Below are 24,381 nucleotides of genomic sequence, written 5' to 3'. Positions count from 1 at the left end.
ATATTCAAAGAAATATTTTGACACAGCTGTTCAATAAATATCTAGTTGCTGGAGATATATCTAGGATATACTTTCTAGAACACTCTAAGTAAAAGTATATGTTAAGCTTGTTTCCCCTTTCCATTAACTATTCCTTGTATTATGGGAGCACAGCTATAGATCCACACTACTGCAAAAGGCAAACTAGTAGTCCTCTATGCTGCTTCCTCTCAATGTGTAGCAAACTGTGTGCAGTTGTAAAAAGCAGATTGCACATTCAGATGCTTAGACGCAGTTCCTGTTACTCTACATAGGCACAACTCATGTTGATGTTGGGGCCTGTCACTGGAAACACCTGTATGCATTTTTTTCTCACTAGTTCTTTGAAGCTAAAAGCTGCTATTTTTGATGTTTAATGTGTCAAGACTTGACTGTAGATCCCATACAATTACATTACAAGAACAACATAGTATGAAAATAGACAGGTACAATTTGTGCATTTCTTCTCTGAAGAGCATGTTATGCACTTTGGTCTTAATCCTCACATCTGAGTTACCTGTGTTCAGTACAGAAACTGAGGGGATGGACAACACTGAGGTGGCTCCCCCAATTCTTGAGACTGCTGAAGGCTCTTTTGAATCCCCTCTGTAAGTTAGAGAAGCTTCAGGGCTGCTGTACAATTAATACCTGCCTACGATAGCCCCAAGAGATGGCTGAAGACTTCCAGAACACAACAGTATTATGACGGTGCACTTCATGCTAGAGTCTGAAGATTATGGGGCCACTTGGGGATTTCCCAGCACCATGGATATCTCCAGCTGACCATGTAGTCCAGTTCTAAGGTGGGTTTGTGTTACCCGGTCAGCTCAAAGCAATTTTCTAAGGAGGCCTTTGGTGCGCACTGCAATTCACATCTCTATAATCTGTACGGTGACGCAGCCTAGACACAGCCTCTGTTGAAAAGATAGGTGTAATTTGTCCTCCTTTGGTGTAATTAGTCTTGGACAGTATTGTTGGTTCTGCCAGGTAAAATAAGAAAGAAGGAAAAACAAACAAAAGCTTATGCACATTTTGTTTCTGCTCTGTTAAATTATGAAAATATTTTGAGAATTATATTTTAAATAAGTTTGGCAATTTTTTGTCTTTTTGCTGCAAGTGTGTTACTGTAGTAAATTTTTTAACAATCTCATTCCACAGTCTTGGATATTGTGGATTAACAGTTGACACTGCTGTTGTCAGTTTGAGCCCAGCTTGTGAAAATGTAATAGATCATTAAGAATGTTACTGACTGAGCAATGTGGGCAGCAGTGGACTAGAGCGTTATGACGAAATAAGTTGATTTTGGTGTTCTGCCTAAGGTTTCAATCTTGAGTGAAGGTTTAATGTAACAGGGTCCACTAAAGATTTTAGTCCCTTTGTTTTATGTAAACCAGATCTATTCCTACTTCCAGATAAATACTCTTTTACTGATTAGTAGCTTACGTTAAGGTATTGGCCTTGACCTTTACTCTGGGCTTGTCTATACAGCCCTGCAGTTCGGACTATGGGGTTGTGAATTGCAGCACACACACCAAAGTGCTGAATTGTAACTACCTTGTGTAGATGCTGCTGGCGTGAACTAAAAGTTACCTAGTTTTGCTTTCACATAATCCTGTTTGAAGAGCGTTACATCAACAAGAGCTGGATACCTCTAGGCTTGCGCTAGCAGCATCCACACAGAGCAGATATAGCTTAGCACTTTGGTGCGCGCTGCAATTCACATCTCCATAGTTTGTACTGTAGCGCAGCCTAGACGCAGCCTCTGTTGAAAAGGCAGTATTGTTGGTACTGCCAGGTAAAATAAGAATTGGCTTGAGTCAATAGACTGCTAAATTCTGATAGTAAAATAAGAATCTTTGTACACGCTTTGAATATTTTCTTTAAAAACAAACTTTTAGTTTAAATAAAACCAGTTATTAAATAGAGCCTCAAAGTTCATGCAGTTCATGATCATGCTTCTTACCCAGGGCAAAAAGTAGAAATATTAGTCTGATCTTTGTTGAAGTTGTCACTTAAATGCTACGTTTTCAAATTAGAACAGTCTTACTTGTATTAGTCTGTCAATATTTAATAGTAGTAATTTGAATGTCTATTTTATAACTTAAATGGTAAATTGTGCAACTTTTAGTTAGTTGTATTTCATCCAGTTAGTATCTTTGCTGTGTTGTGGTCTGTTCAGAACCACGTTCTAGAAATAGTCCATCCTTTTTTACTTTTTTTTGAAAACTGTCTTTGCACATAGTGATGGTATTATAATCCAAGAAGGATTCATAGAGAAGGGGGCAGGGCCTGGGAGGATAGTAGACCTTGCTAAACTGAAAGTGTTGGATAGCTTCAGTGATAATTATCTGGATCCAGTTGTATCTGGAGAATTTTCTCTAAGCAAACTGTAAATATGAAAATAATGGCTTTAAGGCTAACTACTTAATATACATAAAAGTATATTTAAAGCCTCACAGTTTTGGAGACTTGTGTACTACTTTTTAAATGTTTCTTTTAGAATTAGAGATGATTATAATTGAGTTGTAGCCTGTAGGAAATGTACTGATGCTTATTGTACTAAATGAGACAAAATTTGCAAGGTGTACTATTTTGCAACCCTTAAGTGTATTAGTGTGTGTATGTTGTGCTTTTTCCCATAAAAATGTTCTTTTCACAATAGTTTTTAAGATGTTGTCTAGGAAGTGCTGTCTTACAATGCCAAAAAAATCTAGAGAGACAAATGTTTTTCTAATTTTTCTATAAGTAATTTTTGTAATCAAAAATGGGAAGCAAGTTGTACACAAGGCATTTCTTATTAAAATGTGTTTTGGGTGTATTCAAACACACTAGTGAATCACTTTGTACCAGTAATCACCTAATATCCATTGAGAGAGCTGTGCTTTGCTCATGACTTAGTCTTCCAGGGATAAAAGTAAGCTTATGCTCTGAAAATTAACTTTGTAAAAATGGCACTATAGTGTTCAGTGTTTGGCTATCTAAAATCTATGCAGTTCATAACTTAAAACTGCAAGTGAAGTCCACCTGGAATGTGAAAATCAATCTGTGTTTTTCTGACTTCCTCCATTACAAATTTGTTCTCTTCTATTTCAGTTCTGTCATCGTGCTACCTAAGCAACTCTACTTCTCCAACTTAATTCAGTCTTACACCTACTATCACAACTGTTTTTTCACAACCATCAACTCAGTCCTTTAACCATCCCCCTCCTGCTTCCACTTCTTTATCTGCATAGGATCAAGAGAAAATTGACAAAATATGACACGGCTTTATCCCTTCTCCTCTTACATCTCTTTCCTCTTTCTCTGTAGTCACAGATGCAGAAGTTTTCCATCTTCTCTTCTCCTCCAAACCTCTTATTTTCAGCAGTGACCCCATATCCCCAGCGCCTATTCTCATCCCATACCTTATTATTTTCCTTAATCTTTCACTTTCCTCTGCCTCTTTTCCCCTGAAAATACAATCATATTTTACTGGGAGAAACTAAAAATACCCATTCACGACCCCACTTGCCTCTCCACCTACTTCCCCATCTTCTTTTCCCTTTCATCTCTAAGATAATTGAACATGCTGTTTACAATCACTGTCTAGAGCAGGGGCAGGCAAACTTTTTGGCCCGAGGGCCACATTGGGGTTGCAAAATTGGATGGAGGGCCAGGTAGGGAAGGCTGTATCTCCCCAAACAACCTGGCCCCCGCCCCCTATCCGCCCGCTCCCATTTCCAACCCCCCCTGCTCCTTGTCCCCTAACTGCCCCCTCCCGGGATCCCCCGCCCCTATCCAACCCCTCTGCTCCCTGTCCCCTGACAGCCCCACCCCCAGACAGGCCCCCTGGGACTCCACGCCTATCCAACCCCCCCGTTTCCCATCCCCTGATGCCCCCCTCCAGAACCTCCTCCCCATTCAACTGCCCCCTGTTCCCTGACTGCCCCGACCCCCATCCACACCCCCGTGCCCTGACAGGCCCACTGGTACCCCACGCCTATCCAATCTCCCCGTCCCCTGACCGCCCCCCCGCCCCAAACTTCCGCCCCATTCAACTGCTCCCTGTCCCCTGACTGCCCTCCGCCCCTTATACAACCCCCCGGCCCACTTATCACTTACCATGTCGAGCAGAGCAGCATGTCTGGCTGCCGCGTCAGCCAGAGCCAGACATGCTGCCGCCCTGCATGGTGGCGTGGCTCTGTGGGAGACGGGGAGCAGTGGGGGAGGTGCCGCGGGCTAGCCTCCCCAGCCGGGAACTCAGGGGCTGGGCAGGACGGTCCCGCGGGCCGTACTTTGCCCACCTCTGGTCTAGAGTTCCTCTCCTCCAATTCCATCCTAGACCCTCTTCAATCTCTTTTTTACCCCTTACGCTCAATTGAAAACACAATTGCCAAAGTGTCTAGTGATCTCTTTGTAGCCAAAACTCAGAACCAGCACTCCATCCTTGTTCTCTTTTAGCTGTCAGCCACCTCTGACATATGCTGCTCTTGAAATCCTGTCCTTCCTTGGCTTCTGTAATTCTGTCCTCCCCTGGTTCTGCTACTTTTCTAAGGGCTCCTTGAGCATGTCCTTCAGAGAATACTTCTCCAACTTTCTGTAGGGGTTCGTTGCTTTCGTTCTCTTTCCTTCTGCACCTTGTCTCTGGGAAATCACACACACAGACACACAGACTGTCTCTCTCTCAGTTCAACAGTTCAGATACATGTCTCTTGTTGAAATTAAAATCTGAGCCTGTCTCACATCATCGTCCCATGGATTTCTAGCAATCAGCTCAAGCTCAACATGGCTACAACAAAGCTCCCCTAAGCCCTCCCCGCTACCTCTTTTCTCAAGCATTGTGGGCAACGTCACCATCCTGCCTGTCACTCAGGCCCATAACCTGAATGTCATCTTAGACTCGGACCTCTCCCTAGGTTTTCATATCTAGGCTTTGTCTAAATCTTGCAGATTCTTTCTGCATAACTTCACTAAGATGCAGCCTTTCCGATTATCCCCATAGCTAAAACTTTCATTCAGGTTATTACCTCATATCTTGATTACTGCAGCATTTTTTCCTCTGGCTTCAGCAATTGTCATCTTGCCCCATTCATATCCATTCAGAACGCTGCTGCAAAGCTCCTTTTTTTAGCCTGTTGCTTTGACCATGTCACCCCACTCTGCATGCTCCACTGGCTTTCATTTTCAGTGCTTTTCATGATTTATCTGTCATTCAGTATTGGAAAGGTTGATTCCCACTTCTGATTGGCCTATGGTGCCAGCTTCTATTGCCCACTTGTTAAATTTTCAAACAAGTACCATTGTGTTGCTTCCGATGTAGCCCCTCATGCTTGGGAGAAGCTTCCTGTAAACATCTGCAAAACTAACTCATTCTTCTAATCTTGCCTTAAGACTGTCCTTTGCCAATAAGCCTACAAAAAAACTTGACAATGGTTAGGCTGCTGTTATGAGACCTCAGCTTGCAATGGTGACCAATATTGTCTCATTGTTTCCTTGTGCTCTGCTGTTGGTCTGTACCCATCTGTTGTCTCTTTCCTTACACTTAGATTATAATATTTTTTTTTATATATTTGTACAGCACCTAGCACAATGGGGTCCTGGTCCATGACTGAGTGCCCCTAGGTGCTCTGATAATAGAAATAAACAGTAATCTTTTATGTGCAAGCTAGAAAACCCAGCACTCTGTCTTTGTGTGATGGATTGGAAAACATCCAGTGGAAAATCCTACTTGATAGAGAAATAAGCCATTTTGTGGCGAGCAGTAATGTTGAAGTGTGGAGCTAACATGCCTTGACAGATTAACAATTCAGATTGTGCATCAGTTCTCCAATAGTACAATAGACAAATTCAAAAGAAGTCATTAAAAACTGATAGCTAGGGAATAATAGTTGACCCTCAGCTTGATTACACTTAGTAGGTTTGAGCTTATCCCAACCCCCAAACAGGTTAGTCCAGGTGGATACTGTGCTTAACACAAAAGAATAGTTGGGGGAGGAAAACTTGTTGCCAAAGATAATTGGTCAAAGGTTTGGAAAGAGAAATACCCAAACTCTTAACAAGCATGAAAGCTGGGATGTTATGTGAAATTTAGACTAAACTGGGTCAAGGAGGGACTGCATAAGATGGCGACCTCTTATTAAAACAAGGTTTTTCATGGCCTTTTTTTTTTTTTTTTTGCAGCAATTTCTATGTTGGGTAGTAAAGTATTAACTGGAAAGTTTTTGAAAAACACAATTCATATCTGAAAAAATTATCTAGCTACGTGTAAAATGAGATAAACTTAAAGTAGTGAAAGTTTCATGAGATGATTTCTGTTACAGTATTGCATAGAGGAGGAAGATGTAATAATCCAAGTTGAGTATTTAACTGATTTCAATTATTTTTTCAGTGAAATTTAATTACTTTCTAATATCTTACAGTTATGAATGCGGGGATGAGAAAGTATTTTCTACAAGCCAATGATCAGCAAGACCTAGTAGAATGGGTAAATGTTCTGAACAAAGCTATCAAAATCACAGTAAGTAGTTCTATTAATTTTTCTACAATTGAGAGTATTAATAATCTGTAAAGAGACATTGTCGAATTAAAAAAAAATCTACAAAAATCAGCAATGAGCCTTGAGCGCAGACGTAAAATTTGAGATTGACTAGATTTCTGTCTTTAAAAATTGTTCTCTTCCCCCCGTTGCTAAGCCCCATACAAATGGAAGAAACTGACTCTATAAGGGAAAGAGGGAAACAGACTGAAGATATTTTATTTTTACATTGAAATAGGTTTTATCTAGTTTTTAATAGTAACAATAGTTTACAATTACTGAAGAGTACTTTTTAGTTTAAAAAAAAAAAACATTCAGTATTTGGTCTCTTCTTTTCTCCTTTTGTGGAAGAGGTTGATACGACCATATTGTAGTTTAACCAATGCGGTTGTTTTCTGGTCCCTTCTGAGTTTAATTTAGCAATATTCGAAGAGAATAAAGTTTGCTACATTATAGGGGGCTTTGATATTCAGTTGCATCTAATGCAAACTGCTTGTATATCGTGGCATTCCACAGATTCTGATAGTGAAGGGTTAATTTAACAAATAAGCTGCTCTCAGAGAGGTTAAGTTACATTTTTGTCTTACACAGCTTGTTACCACATGACAGAAAACGCCCACAGGTTACATCTGATCTTTTCATGAAGCAGAAGTTACTTTAGCCTGTTTTCCTTTGTACAGTTTCAGAGAAGAAACTTCATAAGTGTGCTTCCAAATCAACAGCCAGGACTCAGACTGAGGACAGTACAAGTATTTGTACTCCAGCTCCCAGTTTTCAGTAACCTGCTCCTAATTAGGGTGTCTAGGGAAGTGGCGTTTGTAAGTGTTGACATTGTTTCTATTTGATGTAGCTCATTTTTCTGTGGAATTACAAATGTATTTGTAAAAATATTTTGTTTCTACTTTAGGTTTGTTACTATTGCTTTCCAGTTAAAGAATAAACTGTATCAAAGCAATGTATTAGATGGTATTTGATCCTATTTTTAAAAAAATATCTAAATAGGCCCTCTTTGAGGATTTCACACAAAGAAATACTCTACAGTGTTAGCATTTTAAAAAAGGAATAAAATGTTCACTTAAAACTTAGTGGGATTTTTTTATGTTAAAAGCTGCATAGCTTTAACTAATTGTTGAGTACTTCATTGCATTTCAAAATCAAGGAATTTAGTTTGTCAGAGGAGATTATAACATGTCAGATTTGCATTTCAAAAAGGCTGAATGTGATGAGTAGGCTTTATTTGCCTAAAGCAAGTTCAATTGTTTAAATACTGGCCAATTGTTTTGTGCTAGTTTGTTTTAAAGTTACTTGAGAAGTGCTATCTGACAATTCTAGCTAACTTAAGGAGAAGATTCCAAGTATAATATGAAGTCATAACAGTTGACTAGTTTTTCATAAGTATGTAGGTAGTGGCATTACTTATTGGAACGGCTAACATTCTAGGCAGTGTTGAATGTTACTGCATTTTATTTGCTAATTTTTTCAAAATGTAACCTGTAAACATATATCTTATAGTTCAGTGCATTCAGTAGTTACTATTACAGATTAAAATATTCTTTTGGCACAGGGAGTCAGCAATCCTAACATTACATTTTATTGGGTTTAAGACTGTTTCAGTTCTAGGTATCAAGTAGCATTCCCATTACCAAATTTAGGGTTAAACTTTGTCAACTAGGTAGACTTCATTGAGTTTGAAATACTCTGTAACATAAGGATCTTACTGTCATAATGTATGCAGTGTCTCCATTATTAAGAGTCCTATACCTCCTCATTGGGCTCAGAGTCTGAGGGACAGATATCACTGTCACACTCTTTAGATCGCTGAACTGGCCATGGAGCAGGGATGCAGGTTCTAAGTAATGGTTCTCTTTTATAAAGAATCCCCCATATGGTGTCCTCCTGTTTGAACAACCCAGACGCAAAATACCCTTCTTGGCCTTGCTGGTCATGGCCTGTCCCGAGGGAACTTAGGGCCCCATCAGTGTCTCTCACGGGAAGAAGATCCCTCATCCTCCTGTACAAGAACCTATCGAGCAGGCTTATCAGCTTGTACACCTCACCACAGGGTTGGACCCTTAAAGAAGGAATCATGGAGGAACCCCTGGATGTCCTTCCACATATTTCCTCATCTTTGGATGACACTCTTACACTTGAGTCCACTTCTTCACCCCAGAGGATTTCAAGGTCTTTCAGTACCTGAAAAGAGAAGTTGGCCACTGTAACAAAGCGGCCTTTGGCAGGACACTACTGAGAATATCAATTCAGGACTACCGAGAGTATCAATTCAGGACCAATTGCTGACAGCAGGGCAGTCACAGCCCAAGGCTGGGGGTCCTTCACTACTAAGGCACACCAAACCAGCCAAACAGAGAGGACTTTGGTTTTACCCCACTGGCTAACCAGAAGTCATACAAGCAATTCCCTCAGGCACTCCAATTTCCCAGTATCACCACAAGCACCACTCCTTATGGGGATGAATGGTTATGAAAACCAATACCCCAGTAAAACAGAAAAGGTTCTCCCGATCCCAAAGGACCAAGCCTCAGGCACAGGTCAATATACAAGTCAGATCTTACTCACAAATCACACTGGTGCCAATCCTTTAGAATCTAAAATCTGAAGGTTTATTCATAAAAAGAAAAATATAGAGGAGTTAAAATGGGTTAAATGGAATCAGATACATACAACAGTTGCAAAGTTCATAGTTCAGGCTTGTTTCAGGCTTGATGGGATTACTGCTGGTTTAAACCAATCAAGTCTCTGGACTACAAAGATTCCAGCTTGGATGGGTCATTCAGTCCTTTGTTCAGAGCTTCAATTTCAAGCACAGTTCCTCCAGAGGTCAGAAGCAGGATTGAAAACAAAATGGAGAGGTTTCCAGGACATTTTATATCCTCTCCCATGTGGAAGAACCCCTTTGTTCTTACTGTGGACAATCACAGCAGCAAGATGGAGTTTGGAGTCGCATGTCCAAGCCTGACTCAGTTTGCAGGTAGAGCAGCCATTGCTCACATGCTACCTTGAAGGTTCCCAGGAAGGCTCCTCAGATGTGGATTGGAGACTCAAAGTCCATTGTCACTTAAGTGTTTCTTGATTGGGCACTTAGAGCCTCAAGAGTCCATGTGCAGTACAACATCCTCGTTGAGGCAGCTGTTCAATCATCTTGGCCTGAAACTGAATTTGGACAAGTCAGAGTTGCAGCTGACACAGCATATTACATTTGTTGGGGCAGAGCTTGATGCTACAACTGTGATGACGAGGTTTCAACCTGCTCTGTCTCTGGTTGAAACCCTGAAGTCCAACCCACTCGCATCAGAACATTCCTGCCTATAGTTTCTCGGGCATATGGCATCGTGTACTTAAGTGACTGAATGCCAGACTTCACCTCATCATCATGCAGATTTACGTATTCCCCCAAATGCTTCAGTCCCTGGAGTAGTTGTTGGGGACATGGAACATTTGCGAGGGTATTCCTTTCTACCCTCTGAGCCAGGCATGACTCTAGTAATGGATGCATCAGTGAGTGGTTAGGACACACAGCTTGGCATGCTGAGTGCACAAGCCTGTGGTCTTCTCAAGAAGGGTCTTTGACGGGTTGGATCACAGAAACCCCCTTGGGAGCTGCCACCCAATGTACCAAGACTACCCCTGTTCCTGTTTTCCCTGCCAGTTCAGGACTCCAGCACCCTGTCTTGCTGAGCCAGACGCTTCCGTCTGGTTCCAACACAGACCCAGGGTCTGAATCACTTGCCCCCGAGCTGCAAGTTTACCTGAAAACAGCTCCCAGAAGTGTGCTTGTCTTTAGCACTCAGATGCCCGTCTCCCAATGGGGTCTAAACCCAAATAAATCAGTTTTACCCTGCATAAAGCTTATGCAGGGCAAACCCAGAAATTGTTCGCCCTCTATAACACTGATAGAGAGATATGCACAGTTGTTTGCTCCCCCAGGGATTAATACATACTCTGAGTAAATTACTAAATAAAAAGTGATTTTATTAAATACAGAAAATAGGATTTAAGTGGTTCCAAGTAGTAACAGACAGAACAAAGTAAGTCACCAAGCAAAATAAAATAAAATGCGCAAATCTATGCCTAATCAAACTGAATACAGATAATCTCACCCTCAGAGATGCTTCGGTAAGTTTTTTTTCTCAGACTGGACACCTTCCAGGCCTGGGCACAATTCTTTCCCCTGGTACAGCTCTTGTTGCAGCTCAGGTGATAGCTAGGGGATTCTTCATGATGGCTCCTCCCGCCTTGTTCTTTTCCACCCCTTTATATATTTTTTGCATAAGGCGGGAACCCTTTGTCTCTCTGGGTTTCCACCCCCCCTCACTGGAAAAGCACCAGGTTAAAGATGGATTCCAGTTCAGGTGACATGATCACATGTCACTGCAAGACTTCATTACTCACTTGCCAGCACACACACATACAGGAAGACTCACAGGTAAATACAGCCATCTGCAGACAATGGGAGTCATCAAGATTCCAAACCATCCTTAATGGCCCACACTTTACATAATTACAATAGGCCCTCAGAGTTATGTTTTATATTTATAGTTTTAGATACAAGAGTGGTACATTTCTACAAATAGGATGATCACACTCAGTAGATTATGAGCTTTGTAATGATACCTTACAAGAGATCTTTTGCATGAAGCATATCCCAGTTACATTATATTCACTTATATTTTTATAAAACCATATAGACTGCACAACGTCACAGGGTCTCTCCACATACACGTGCTGGCACTGTGAGCCAGTGTTCAAGACCTTTATGCCCACCATCAAGAATTGGGTAGTGCAAGTGGTTATTTACAACTCCAGTGCCACGTGTCCTCTCAACAGACCCGTGGTGCCAGATCTACTCAGTTGTCTCAGGAGGCAATCTGTTTATGGAACTTATGCATCAGAAATGAAGTGACACTGAAAGCTTTCTATATCCTGGAAGTGAAAAACGCCATTGTGAAGTAAAAAAGGCAGGGTTTTTGTTGACCGTCATGAGTGGTCTGTCAGAAAAGACATCCTTCTCCAGGTCTTCCGGCAGTGGGGGATATCTGATTATAGATTTATTCACCACCAACCTGAACAACAAGTGCAGAAGGTTTTGCTCCAGGGCTGACCTCACTCCTGGTTCCATGACAGATGCTTTTCTTTTTCATGTCTGGTCAGCTGCTAATATATTCTGACTACCCCAGGGTAGTCAGAAAACTGAAAAAGAGAGAAGGCATCCGAAGTTCTTTACCTGAATTGAATCAATCTATTCAGTTTCTAGTATTTTTTCCTGAACCTCGTGTGACACTGAGCCAGTGAGGGTTAAGCAACCAGCAGGCTAAATGACCCAAAATCAGCCTTTAAGGACATACTAGAAAAGTATTTAAATGGTAAACAAGGCCTTTCCTTGAGGATAGTTAGCAAAGCCATGCTAAATTAGTAGCGTTCTTTAAATGTACTACTGTATTGTCAGAGAATCAGAAGTAGATACTAATTGCATTTGTCTGTTTATCTATATCTTATTAGAAGCTTAACAGTGTGATCTAATTAACTTATAGAAGCTAAACTTTGGTTCCTGCCTGTAATGTTTCATTACTAAATCCTATTCAGAGTTTAAAAAAAAAATTAACATTTAGATGAAACTTGTGGTGTAATATCATTCTTTATTTCTCTTTGAAGTTTGTAGTATACTACCTATGAACGATTACCGTTTGAATAGTTAATTGCCTTATGCTAATGAAGGCAACTAGTTACCAGTGTGTGCCTAAGAAGTAGTTTTACTTCAAAGCAGCAATGTATATTACCTATTGTTCATCCAAGAAATGCCTGCTGTGATCACTTGCTACCAAAAGGTTTATTAGCTGAGCTTCAGCTATAAAAACCTTGGGACCTGATCCTTACTATCTCAGATCTGCGTAAACTTTGTCAGGGGAAGTTCAAGTTGCAAGACTGAGGTCTCCAGGTCTATTCTGTATTATCCCTGCAAATTCTCATGGAAGAATTTGAACAAACTCTACACATGGACTGCCTATATAGAATCTATTTAACTGATTCTGGAAGGACTTATACGAACCAGCAGCCTCACCATCTCTGCTATGAAACTGACCTAAAAACTTTATTCATATCTGTATGTATAATATTTTAAACATAGTAACTTTACTATTTTTTTAAAAAAATCTTAAGATTAGTTAAGAATTGGCTATAGCTGTGTATTTGGGTAAGATCTGAAATATTCATTGACCTGGTGAGTAAAGTGTCCTATCTCTTGCGATTGGTAGAACTTTATATAAGGTTTTAAGTAACTCTCAGTTTATGGACTTGACTGTGTGGATGGGAGTCAAAGACTGGATTGCTTAAAGGGAAATATATTTTAGCTTCTGGGTAACCAGTAAGATAATACAGAAACTGTTTTGTTACTGGCTTGGTGAATCTAATTAGAAGACTAGATCACCAGTTTGGGGGATCGTCTGCCCTATTCTTTGCAGTTTGTCCTGATTGAGCATTCTCAGTATAGCCCCTCCAGCGACATTTCACTCTGGTCACACTTCATTCTTCCAAAGTAGAGGAAACACTTTATATTTCAGATGTTTGCCATTCTACCTCAACACACTAAGGTGTTCAAAACCTCTCTAGTAAGCCTTACATAGCCTATGCCAAAAGGGTCAAAGGTCAGCCAGTGTTAACACAGTGTATATCACCCTGCATCTCTGATTGTCTCAAGCTTTGCTATGATCTTCTGCACTAGAGTAACAGCTGATTCCACCAGGGCCAACTCAACTTCATCAGCCTTTCTGAACAACATTCCCATAATGGGGATAGATGTAGTGGTGACATGGTCGGCTGTACATTCCTTTTCCTGACATTATACCATCACTCAAGCCTCTGGTGATGATGCCAGATCGGCAAGTCCATGTTGCAGTCTCTGTTCAGAATATCTGAAGTCCCACCACCTGTAAGAGAAGTGCTACAGAGACCCCTAAGGTGGAATGTATATGTGCACAATCACTTGAAGAAAAAAATGGTTAGTTACCTACAGTAACTGTTCTTCGAGATGTGTTGTGCACATATGCGTTCCAGGACCCTCCCTGCTACTTTGGTTAATATTGGCATAAGTTGTGAGAAGGAATGGAGATATGCCCCTTTTATACTCTTGGTTGGGCATGAGGAGAGCAGGGATGTGTGTGCCACCTAGTGGTACTTCTGGCAAAAGTCTGATTCAAGTGCATTGCTGCCCATGCATTAAAAGAGGAATGTATATGTGCACAACACACACTGGTTTTATCAGACAAGTATATTGGTCTATGGCTGGTGTAATTGTGTGTATAATGTATTGTGGAAAAGATTAGTATGACACTTCATTGTGGCATTTTATAAATTATTTTGCAAATATTTGATTTCTTCAGGTGTATGTACTCAATAAAATTATTCTGGGAATGGCGTTCTTTAATCCGAAAAACATACATTTTTAAAAGCCCAAATTTCAATCATTTTAAGTGATCTGCTAGCTTTATTAGTTATGTTGTGTAGGATTTGTGTAACTGCTACTAGGTCTAATTTTCTTGTGTGTACTTGTAGATAAGCTAATTTTGAAAGAATTGGGAAAATACCCTTTTTTTTCTTCCAAATATATAATTCCTCTACTTTTGTCAGTTTGCAAATTAGTAGAATACTTACCAAATTGGTAAACATGGTGTCACTCGCTTGTAGATTGGCTAGTGTTTAGAACTAGATTAGATATTTCTGTTGAAAATACTCTGCTTTGAAAGACTCCTTAGGGGAACCACAGGGCATGGCAGAAGTTTGTCACTTTTATCATACAAGATGTTTTGAGGATCGAAGAGCAAGCCTGCTCAGAACATACACTTCCACATGCCTTCACAGCCTAGGGCACCCAATGATCAGGGGTACAGCATCTGCAAAAAAACATGCCTGAATCATTTAACTAAATGACTCACCTGGGTAATATGTTGCATACAATAGGAGTGTAAAAGAAATAAAGGTAGGATGTCTGTTACCCATCTGTCCAGGTAAATGGCTGTTTTTGTGCTCCTGGTATTAGTCTACTTCAAGGCCCTTCACGGCTAATCCCCATGCTACCTATTTTTTGATTCACTATTGAGAGGTTGACTCCCACCTCTGACTCATGATGCCAGCCTCGTTCACCCACTGGTTAAATTTTCAAACAAGCGCTTTAGTGCCTTGTCCCATGTTGCACCTCATGGTTGGAAAGAGCTCCCTGTAAACAATCTCAAAGCCACTTAATTGTTCTTCAAATCCCTCTTTAAAACTGTCCTTTGTCATGATACCTACAAAAATCTTGGCAGTGGTTAGAATGCTAGTTTGCTGAGACAACTGTCATACTGACCAGTACTGTCTCATTGTTTCCTTGTACTTCTCTGTTGGTCAGTCTGAATCCATCTGTTGTCTTTTTATACTTAAATTGTAAGATCTTTGGGGCAGGGACCATCTTTTTATTTTATGAAGCACAATGACGTCCTAGTCCATGACTGGGGTTCCTAAGTGCTACAATAATACTTGGGGAATGCGGGCAAAAAGAGTTGATTGAGCTTTTAAGTCCTGCTAGATCAAACTCACCTACATGTTTGGTAATGGCAGACATTTCTGAATTCACAAAAATATCTTGAATTTGGGAAAACCACCGATACCCAGGATCTCATGGTTTAGATCCAGAGGTTCACTTTCATTGAGAGAAAAAAAAAAAAAAAAAAGATTTCAGAGGCAGCTGCATGTAAGATGGCAACTTTTTCTTAGTGATCAAGTTGGTATGATTGTAAGACTTCTTACCAATAATTTCCTGCCTGCTAGCAGTGACTACCACAATTCTGAACGGCTGGGCTGCTCTCTTCTATTCTGCAGCTCATGGAGGTGGATCAGCATTTTGGCGCTGCGTGCTACGGCCATGCCATCTCTTTTCCCACTTGCCACCAGATGAGTTATTCTAAATCTATATTTACATAACATTCTTAACGAATACTCGGAATGTAATGAAATAACTGCGTACATTAGACCAAGACAGACACTTGTGGTAATGATTTCATTTAATATCTGGCCTTTGGCTCATGAGCCACTTAGAGTGGATACAAGTGTGGGAGCTTCTAGTAGAAAGGGAATTATTGGTAAGAAATTTTCCGTTCTGCAGCCCTGTGTCTCCTATACTTCTGGATGTTTGGGAAGTAGTGAGCAGTGACTGGATGTAGGGAGGGTTAAGAAAAAAGTTTTTGATAGGAAAGAAAGTATCACCTCTTTTTCATAAGCTCACTCTAAAGTGTGCATTATTTCTGGGTTACTGCCTGCAGGAGGTAGGCAGACAATTCACCTTAAACTGCTTAATGAAGGTGCTAGCTATAGACCAAGTTGCCACTTGGCAAATTTCCTAAGTGGGCACACTTGCTTATTCAGCCCATGAGGTTGCTAGGGATCTTCTGGAGTGCACCTTGAAACAGGAGCCTCTGATGCTTTGTCGAATTCCACAATGCACAGTCTAATCCACTTAGGAATGGAGGACTTGGACATTGCGTCCCTGGCATTTTTGGTGGAAGGACACAGAGAGCATGATCTCATGGAATCTGTTTGCTTGAGAGAGACTTTCAACGCTCTTCTGACATCTAAGGTGCGCTGCGTCTTTTCAGTTGGATGTAGTGGTTTTGGATAGAACAAAGGAAGAACCTTTCTGAAAGCATGGAAGGAGAAATTAACTTTAGGGAAAAAGGATTCTGTTATCCTGAGCACTACCTTGTCCTTGTGGAACACGCAATAAGGCTCCTGTATAGATGAGGCTGCCAGCTCCTACACTTGTCTGGCGGATGTGACAGCTATTAAGAAACAAGTCTTAATGGATTAGTAAAATGCCAGCATGGAGGTCAAAGGCTTGAAGGGATGGTTGTTGAGGCCCCCAACGCTTGCTGTAGGCCTCATTTTGGAAAAAGTGGCCTGGCCTCTGGTCTGGCTGACTGGATTGCTCAGCGGAATCTGGCTACGTGAGGGTTGTCTTCCAGGGAGCCCAAGGATCCTGCGAAAGAGTATGCTATTAAGAGTAGACACCTGATGTGCAATGGTACTGGAATGAAGACCTCTGTTTATGCCTTCTTGGAGAAATCCAAAATGTCTGGGCTTCCTGGATTTCTGGGATTTGCATTGTGCTCTTGGCAGCTGTTGACTTTGGATCTGATGGAGAAGTACGCTTTCAGTATTGATGCTGTCCTAGAGGAAAGCAATGTCTTAACTCTGGAGGACAGACCCAGATCTTCTAGCACTTCGCTTTCTATAGCCAGGTTGTTAGCTGATGCTGTTCCGGGTCTGGATGAAGAAGACAACATTGTGAGGAAACTGTCTGATTTCCACAGAAGCTTGAGTTAGAGGCTCCAATTTCAGGTCTATATGGTCTGAAAACCATTTCTTGTTGTGTTTTTCTGGACCACCTTCAAGAGTAGTGGAAAGGGTGGCAATGTGTATAGTAGGTCCTGTGGCCAACTGTGTGATAAGGCATCTATCCCCATGGATCTGGAATTGTCTCCCTGGTGAAGTATTTCAACTTCTCTGTGTCCGTATGATGTGCTCATAGGTCAGTTGAAGGAAGGCTGAATGTCTGAAAGATGAGATTGAAAACCTTCTGATTCAGGCACCACTTAGAATTGTTGATCCTGCACCTGCTGAGCCAGTCTGCCTTTCAGTTCAGATCCCTTTTTATGTGGATAACTGTGAGGGAAAGGAGAAACTGCTCTACAAACCTTATTATTTTCTTCCACATGTAGTGCCGAGCTCCTAGTTTTCCATTGGTTATTTAAATATATAGCTGTAATTGTATTGTCTGACTGAACCAGAACATGGTTCCCTTTTAGGGCAGACTGGAACCATTGCAGAGCCAGCTTGACCACTCCTCTCTAGGATGCTTATCCTGTGAGCCCTTTCCTCGAGGTTCCAGGAGTCTTGATCTGTTTGGGTCTCCAAGTGTGTTCCCCAGCCCTGCAGGCTGGCGTCAGTTGTGAGAACTTGAGGATCTGGAAGACAGGTGGCATGCTTTTATGAACACTGTTGTAGGCTGACCACCAGTGTAGGGAGTTGATCATTTGTGTCAGAACCTATCCTTGATCCTTCATGTGTTCCAGGGAGTGGTCTTACACTTTTTGGGTGAAGGCCTAATGTGTATAAGGATCACCTCATGGATAGTCATACAACACCAGGAGGCCCAGCAGTTGAAGATGCAATGCTATGGGAGGCCTTCTGTGCTCCAGAGCAAGATGATAGAATCCTGGATTTTCATGAACATTTAATGATTTATAGATCTTTGCTACCAAGGTGTCTGTTTCTACTCCCAGGTAATTTTTTTTTTGGTCGACTGAATCAAGGAACTTTTTTTGACAATGATGAAGCTACACACCTGTAAGAAATTCAGTGTCCGAGACGTAGCTCTGTGTTGATGATGGTGATGGACTGCTGATCAGCATTTCGTCCAGAAAGGGGTACAGGTGGGTTCCCTCTGATCTCAGTCTAGCCATAATTACCACCACCATCTTTGTAAAAACCCTGGGGGTTGAGGACAGGAGTGTTTGGTACTGATGTTTCTTGCCGTAGACGAACTTCAAAAGTTTGCAGTGACATGGCCTGATAGGATGTGGAGGTATGCATCTGCTAGATCCATTAAAATTAGGAAATGTTTTGTCCTATCCATCTCTGGAGAGAGAGCACTATAGAGGCAAGAGTCTCCATCTGAAACTTTTCCCTCTTCCACTTGTTGAGCCTTCTGAGGTCAAGTATGGCTCTGATACCAGCCCCTCCCCAGTGCACTTCTGAACAGTGAAGAAGATGGAGTAGAACCCAGAGAAACTTTTCTTCTGAGGGAATTCTTTTTATCACTCCCATATCCAGAGGATGAGATTTTGTTCAAGATCAAACTGCATATTACGGGGTCTTTGGGAAAGGGTGACAGGATGAAAAATGTATGAGGTGAGGGATTCCACTCAATTCACTGTTTTCCTTTGGAGAGTCTGTCCCTTCTCTGATACATCTGTCAATACATATGCCAGTAATAGCATTTCTCTCTTGAGGGCTGGTCTGTTGTCTCTAGTGGTGAAGGGAGAGACTGCATGGGTTTTGCAGCTTTGTCAGCCACCACCTTTCCAGCTTTTCTCCAAAAAGGAGGGAGCATGTAAAGTTGGCCAAGCATGAGACCTGCTTGAAGTGGATATCCACCTTCCAGGATTGGAGCCATAGGTGGTGCCTGGCTATTGGGCTGGAATCCTTGGCTTAGGCTGAGAACTTCATTGCATCCATTGAGGTGTCGGCTACAAATCCTGTTGCTAGGGAGACTTTCTTTAAAATTGAAACAAGGGTGAGGTGATCTCTGTCCTTGAGGACTCTGAGCTCTAGCCAGGAGAGAGATGCTATTGCAAAGCAGATAGCTACCGGGGATGCACTGAGGGTGGTGAGGCCTCAAAGTCCCTTTTTGAGAGTGGCCTCCCTCTTTCTATCTATGAAGTCCTTGGGGTAGAACTTACCTTTTCAGGGAATTACCATATCCCTTGTAAGAGATGCTACAGCAGCATCAACCAGTGGCATTTCAGCAATAGAGTCCTTCGGTTTTTGAATGATGTAGAGTCTGAGGGTTGCTCTTGTTAATGTGCTTGCTTTTTTCAGGCGTATTCCTTTAATCCTTAATCACTTCCTCAAAGGAGGGGTGAAGGGGTATTGCAGTCTTGAGAGGATTTTAGGGGGAGAATTTACTCTGAGACTTACTTGTTCAGGTTGAATTTGAATAGTGAAGACAACCTTACTGCACATAGTCTGGAATTTCTCATGGAGGGAAAATGTCTGATGTATTCTTTGAAGCTAATAGCTTGCCTTCCTCAGTGGGAGGGGGAAGTCAGAACTTGTACCTCCTGGATTTTCTGGTGTTTTCCCCTCTTTTTCGTCCCTTTACTTTTAGCTTTTTTTAGCTATTTTTGGATGTGTTGGGTGTGTAGAAGTTCTGCTTTTGCTTTGAGGTGTTTTAAAACTTGCCTTCCTTAGGGTCTGAAGCCCTCTCGAGATCTGTGTTTGAATACTTCCCCTCTGGGAGCCATTCCCTCACGAGAGAGTGGAGGGGACTCATCAGGGCCCTCTTGGGCAAATTGGGGGGAAAGGGCACAAGTTCAGTTCTTTAAGACTTGTGGCGAGGGATAGCGTGGACAGACTTGTGACCCTACAAACCTCCCTCTTTGTTCTTCAGGGGTAACCTGGGACTTACCCCTGAATTGACTGCTTGGGGTCCTCCTTGTTATTGAAGCCTCACCTTGCTCTGCAAATCAAGCATCACTTGGCTTTCACATGCCTTGGCTTCTCTGCCATACCTGAATAGGGGCAGAGGAGCAGGCAGGGAGATGCTGCAGCCAAGAGTCAGGCTGGGTTAAACCACCAAACTGTTAACTGACCCAGGGAGGAGCAGTATGCTGAAAAGATGAAACTGCTCACTACTGTCCAAGCTGAGAAGAAAAAAAAAAAATAAATAACGAATGAGGGCAGGAGCAATTGAACAGCCTGTTGCTGCAGAGGCAGAATATCTGTTGACAAGCGGGAACAGAGGGGCAATGGTCAGAACGTATGGTGCCAAAACACTGATCTGCCTCTGAGCTGCAGCCCAGACATCCAGAATTGTGGGAGAAGCTGGGTTGCAGAATCAATTTTTTTCTGTTAGATTAAAGCAGCGGTTCTCAAACTGTGGGTTGGGATCCCAAAGTGGGTCATGACCCTGTTTTAATGGGTCGCCAGGACTGGTGTTAGACTTGCTGGGGTCTGGGGCTGAAGCCAAAAAACTGTGCCCCACCCAGGGCTGAGGCTAAAGCCTGAGGGCTTCAGCCCTGGGTGGCGGGGCTCAAATTACAGCCCCACCCGCCCAGAGCTGAAGCTCTCAAAATTTGGCTTCACCCCCCTCCCCCAGGAAGACAACATCTGTTGTTCAGATGTTGAGCCACCCATTACTTGAACAAAGTTGAAATTAACTTTCACCTTTATTATTATTATTGTAAATTACATTGAGAACCTCATGACATTCTGTTAAAATCTTGAAAATATGAACCTTCACTGAACTAAGTTCATAAATGACTTAATGGATTGGAATCCAATTAATCAAGATTTGTAGAAGGTTTGACTGATTTTAGCAACTACTTCTATCTATAGCATAGTCAATTAATAAATCCTTCAGTCTTCTTCACACTTAATCCTCAGATTATTGCACTTTAATGTGCCTCAGGTTATGCTAACAAACTTCAATCTAGAATGACACAGGCTGCATTGCCTTTCTTCTTTTTTGTGTGTATCTTAGTGTGCTCTAGGAGGACAGCTATCAAAAGAATTAAGTATATCCCTAATTAGTGCTTTTTATCCAGTGAATAATTCAGCTGTACTTTCTGCAAGCAAACTGCCGTAGGTAATATTTTTCTGTCATGACTCTTGGAAACTTCATCATCCACTTTTCAATAGATTATTTCCAGTACCTAAACATCAAAGCCACTCAGCAGTAGTAGTTGTCTTTTCCCATTTGTGTTTATAAGTAAAAGCTGTTATAACTGAGATTTTGATTAGATTAGATTTAAGAGTTGTAAAGCTCATAAAGCAAAATACTCTCTTCTGAAGAACAAGAAAGAAGTTGCTCCCTTGATTATACTCCAGACCAAGACATACAATATTGAAACTATGAGATCAGCCATACAGCTGATATTTTTGGACTGCTCTGCCTTTCCTAAATAGGACCTTCTTGACCCTTGTTTTGGGGTTCAGATTTGTTTGAAAGCAGGCTAATCCAAGTCATAAAGATGTTACCTTTTGAAATAAGATGGATTTGTATTGCTTCCAAGGATAGAAAACCATTCAGTTTTCAGATTTGGCACAAACTCAAGAACAGACCGGATCAAGCTTCTGAAGAGCCTTCACCTTTTAGCTCAGCTTTAGCAGACTGACCTATTCAAAAGCATTCAAATATTAAAAATCTTTTGGAAATACTGGGTCTTGATGTGAGACTTTGCAAGAGGGCTTATTGTCAGATGCTTGTGGGAGACAATTCAGATGCAGAGACACCATTGTGACTGCAGCTTCTACTGAGTATAAGGAGCAGTCAAACAAGATGATGAAGAAGAAAAGGAATAGCTGCTTCTCCCGATTATCAAATAAATAGATGCTTATTTTGCAACCATTAATGACTTGATTTTCTGTGAAGTAACAAAGCTCTCTCTCTCTCTCTCTCTCTCTCTCTCTCAAGATTTTTTGGGCATGGGGGCTGGGGCAGGTGGTTTATCCCAGTTTGTTGGAAACAAAAAGTTCTAAACATAGCCATATTTGAAAATGGCTAAGGTGGAACATTAACTGCTTTTACTTCAAGTATTTCTCAAAGGTACTACCTGAACATTTTGTTTCACCAAATAATCCTGTTTTGCGAAGGTTGGATGTCAGTTTTAGACACTTTATAGATTGTTCCTAAAAGTTAGTTCCCTCAGCACTTCCTGTTTATGTTTTGGAAAGTACTAGATCTCCTATTTTCTTTCTTTGGTGCTCCTCTGATACGGTGATCTACCCCATCATTACTTAAAGCAAATGAAGAGGTAAGTGGTATTATTCAGCAATAGTCCCATTTGCCTTTTGTGTAGCTCCTGTAGCACACCTCAGCCTTTATCGCCCTCCCTTGATGAAATAGTGCCAATTTTTGCTTGTGGGTGAGCTAATGTCCAGAGATTTCTTAGTAGTGTATCAAGTTGAGTAACTTGCATAAGCTGCATACAGTTCTTAATGTGTCTTTAAGTTGCAGTGAAATACTAATCTTTGGATCCTGTTGTCAAACTCATCTTGCAATTTGTACACCCTCTCCCCAAAGTTCCACGTTAATGATTATTAACCATTGCATTCTTTAGCCCTGAAGTAAAAATCTGTATCTTGTCATTATATAAAGCAGTTTGGACAGTATGGATAACTTTTTCAACTTGCTCCAGATATTAAACTTAAAGCAAAGTTTCAGTTAAGTTCATATTGTTTCAGAGGCCTGGTCTACACTACGACTTTAATTCTGATTTAGCAGCGTTAATTCGAATTAACCCTGCACCCGTCCACACAACGGAGCCATTTATTTCAAAATAAAGGGCTCTTAAAATCGATTTCTGTACTCCACCCCGACGAGCGGAGTAGCGCCAAAATCGATTTTGTCAATTCGAATTCGGGTTAGTGTGGCCGCAATTCTATGGTATTGGCCTCCGGGAGCTGTCCCAAAGTGCACTATTGTGACCGCTCTGGACAGCAATCTGAACTCGCATGCACTGGCCAGGTAGACAGGAAAAGCCCCAGGAAAATTTGAATTTCGTTTCCTCTTTGCCCAGCGTGGAGAGCACAGGTGACCACAGATAGCTCAGCTCATCAGCACAGGTAACCATGCAGGCTGATAATCGAAAAAGAGCACCAGCATGGACCGTACGGGAGGTACTGGATCTGATCGCTATATGGGGAGGATTCAGTGCTAGCAGAACTTCGTTCTAAAAGACGAAATGCCAAAACTTTTGAAAAAATCTCCAAGGGCATGATGGAGAGAGGCCACAATAGGGACTCAGATCAGTGCCGCGTGAAGGCAAGGAGCTCAGACAGGCCTATCAAAAAACAAAGGAGGCAAACGGTCGCTCCGGGTCAGAGCCGCGGACATGCCGCTTCTACGCCGAGCTGCATGCAATTCTAAGGGGGGCCGCCACCACTACCCCACCTGTGACCGTGGATTCCGGGTCGGGGATAGTCTCATCAGCTACACCTGAGGATTCTGCGGATGGGGAAGAGGAGGAGGACGAGCTTGCAGAGAGCACCCAGCACTCCGTTCTCCCCAACAGCCAGGGAGGCTTTTTCTCAGCCTGACTGACCCAGCCTCCCAACCCTCCCAAGCCAGTATCCAAGACCATGACCCCATGGAAGGGACCTCAGGTGAGTTTACCTTTTAAAATATAAAACTTGTTTTAAAAGCAAGTGTTTTTTAATGATTACTTTGCCCTGAGGACTTGGGATGCATTCGTGGCCAGTACAGCAACTGGAAAAGTCTATTAACGTGTCTGGGGATGGAGCGGAAATCCGCCAGGGACATCTCCATGAAGCTCTCCTGGAGGTACTCCAAAAGCCTTGCCACAAGGTTTCTGGGCAGTGCAGCCTTATTCCGTCCTCCATGGCAGGACACTTGACCACGCCATGCTTGTAGCAAGTAATCTGGTATCATTGCCTGACAAAGCCTGGCAGCATATGGTCCCGGTGTTTGCTGGCATTCAAGCAACATCCGTTCTTTATCTTGCTGTGTAATCCTCAGGAGAGTGATATCGCTCATGGTAACCTGGTTGAAATACGGGAACTTAATTAAGGGGACAGAGGTGGCCGTTCCTACTGGGCTGTTGCCTGGGGCTGAAAAGAAATCCTTCCCTGCAGTTAGCCAAGCGCGGGGGGGGGGGAATTGGCCCTGAGCTTTTCGCATTTGGCTAGCAGGGATCTTCCCTGTTACCAGCCACGTGGTGGGGGGAGGGGTACAGCGATCATCCCAGAGAATTCATGGCGGGAAGGGCGGGCGGGGGTTTAGTTGGGTTTCTGCAGGGATCTTCCCTGATACCTGCCATGCGGTTGGGGGAGGGATAAAGCGATCATCCCAGAGAATTGGATGGGGGGGGGGTTAGTTTGGTTTCTGCTGCTGAAGGTTAACAGGAAAACTGCAGCAGTCAACGGGCTTTGCTTGGTATGTGGGAATGGAGGGCGCAGAAGCCGAAAGACAATGGCTTACCATGGCTGTATGCAAGCTGAATTCTGTTGCCCAGACCTGCGTCTGTGATCTCTAACACCAAAGCCACAGGCACTCAATATTA

At 42.1% G+C, this 24,381-nt stretch overlaps 1 protein-coding gene across 12 annotated transcripts in view; it reads left to right on the top strand.

Annotated features, from left to right (window-relative positions):
• Positions 1–24,381, top strand: part of PLEKHA1 (pleckstrin homology domain containing A1) — an 83,176-nt gene that overhangs the window by 32,399 nt on the left and 26,396 nt on the right. For 8 of the 12 annotated variants that reach the window (XM_034777000.1, XM_034777005.1, XM_034777002.1 and 5 more), the window contains exons 5-6: positions 6,417–6,514; positions 7,213–7,350. In XM_034777000.1, the coding sequence (XP_034632891.1) occupies positions 6,417–6,514; positions 7,213–7,350 (236 nt within the window). The remainder of the gene's footprint in view (positions 1–6,416; positions 6,515–7,212; positions 7,351–24,381) is intronic. The other 4 variants (XM_034777006.1, XM_034777009.1, XM_034777008.1 and 1 more) reach the window with 1 other exon arrangement.

Source organism: Trachemys scripta, chromosome 7 (assembly GCF_013100865.1).
Source record: "Trachemys scripta elegans isolate TJP31775 chromosome 7, CAS_Tse_1.0, whole genome shotgun sequence".
NCBI classification, from domain to species: domain Eukaryota; kingdom Metazoa; phylum Chordata; order Testudines; family Emydidae; genus Trachemys; species Trachemys scripta.
This window is presented reverse-complemented; position numbering and strand designations above follow the sequence as displayed.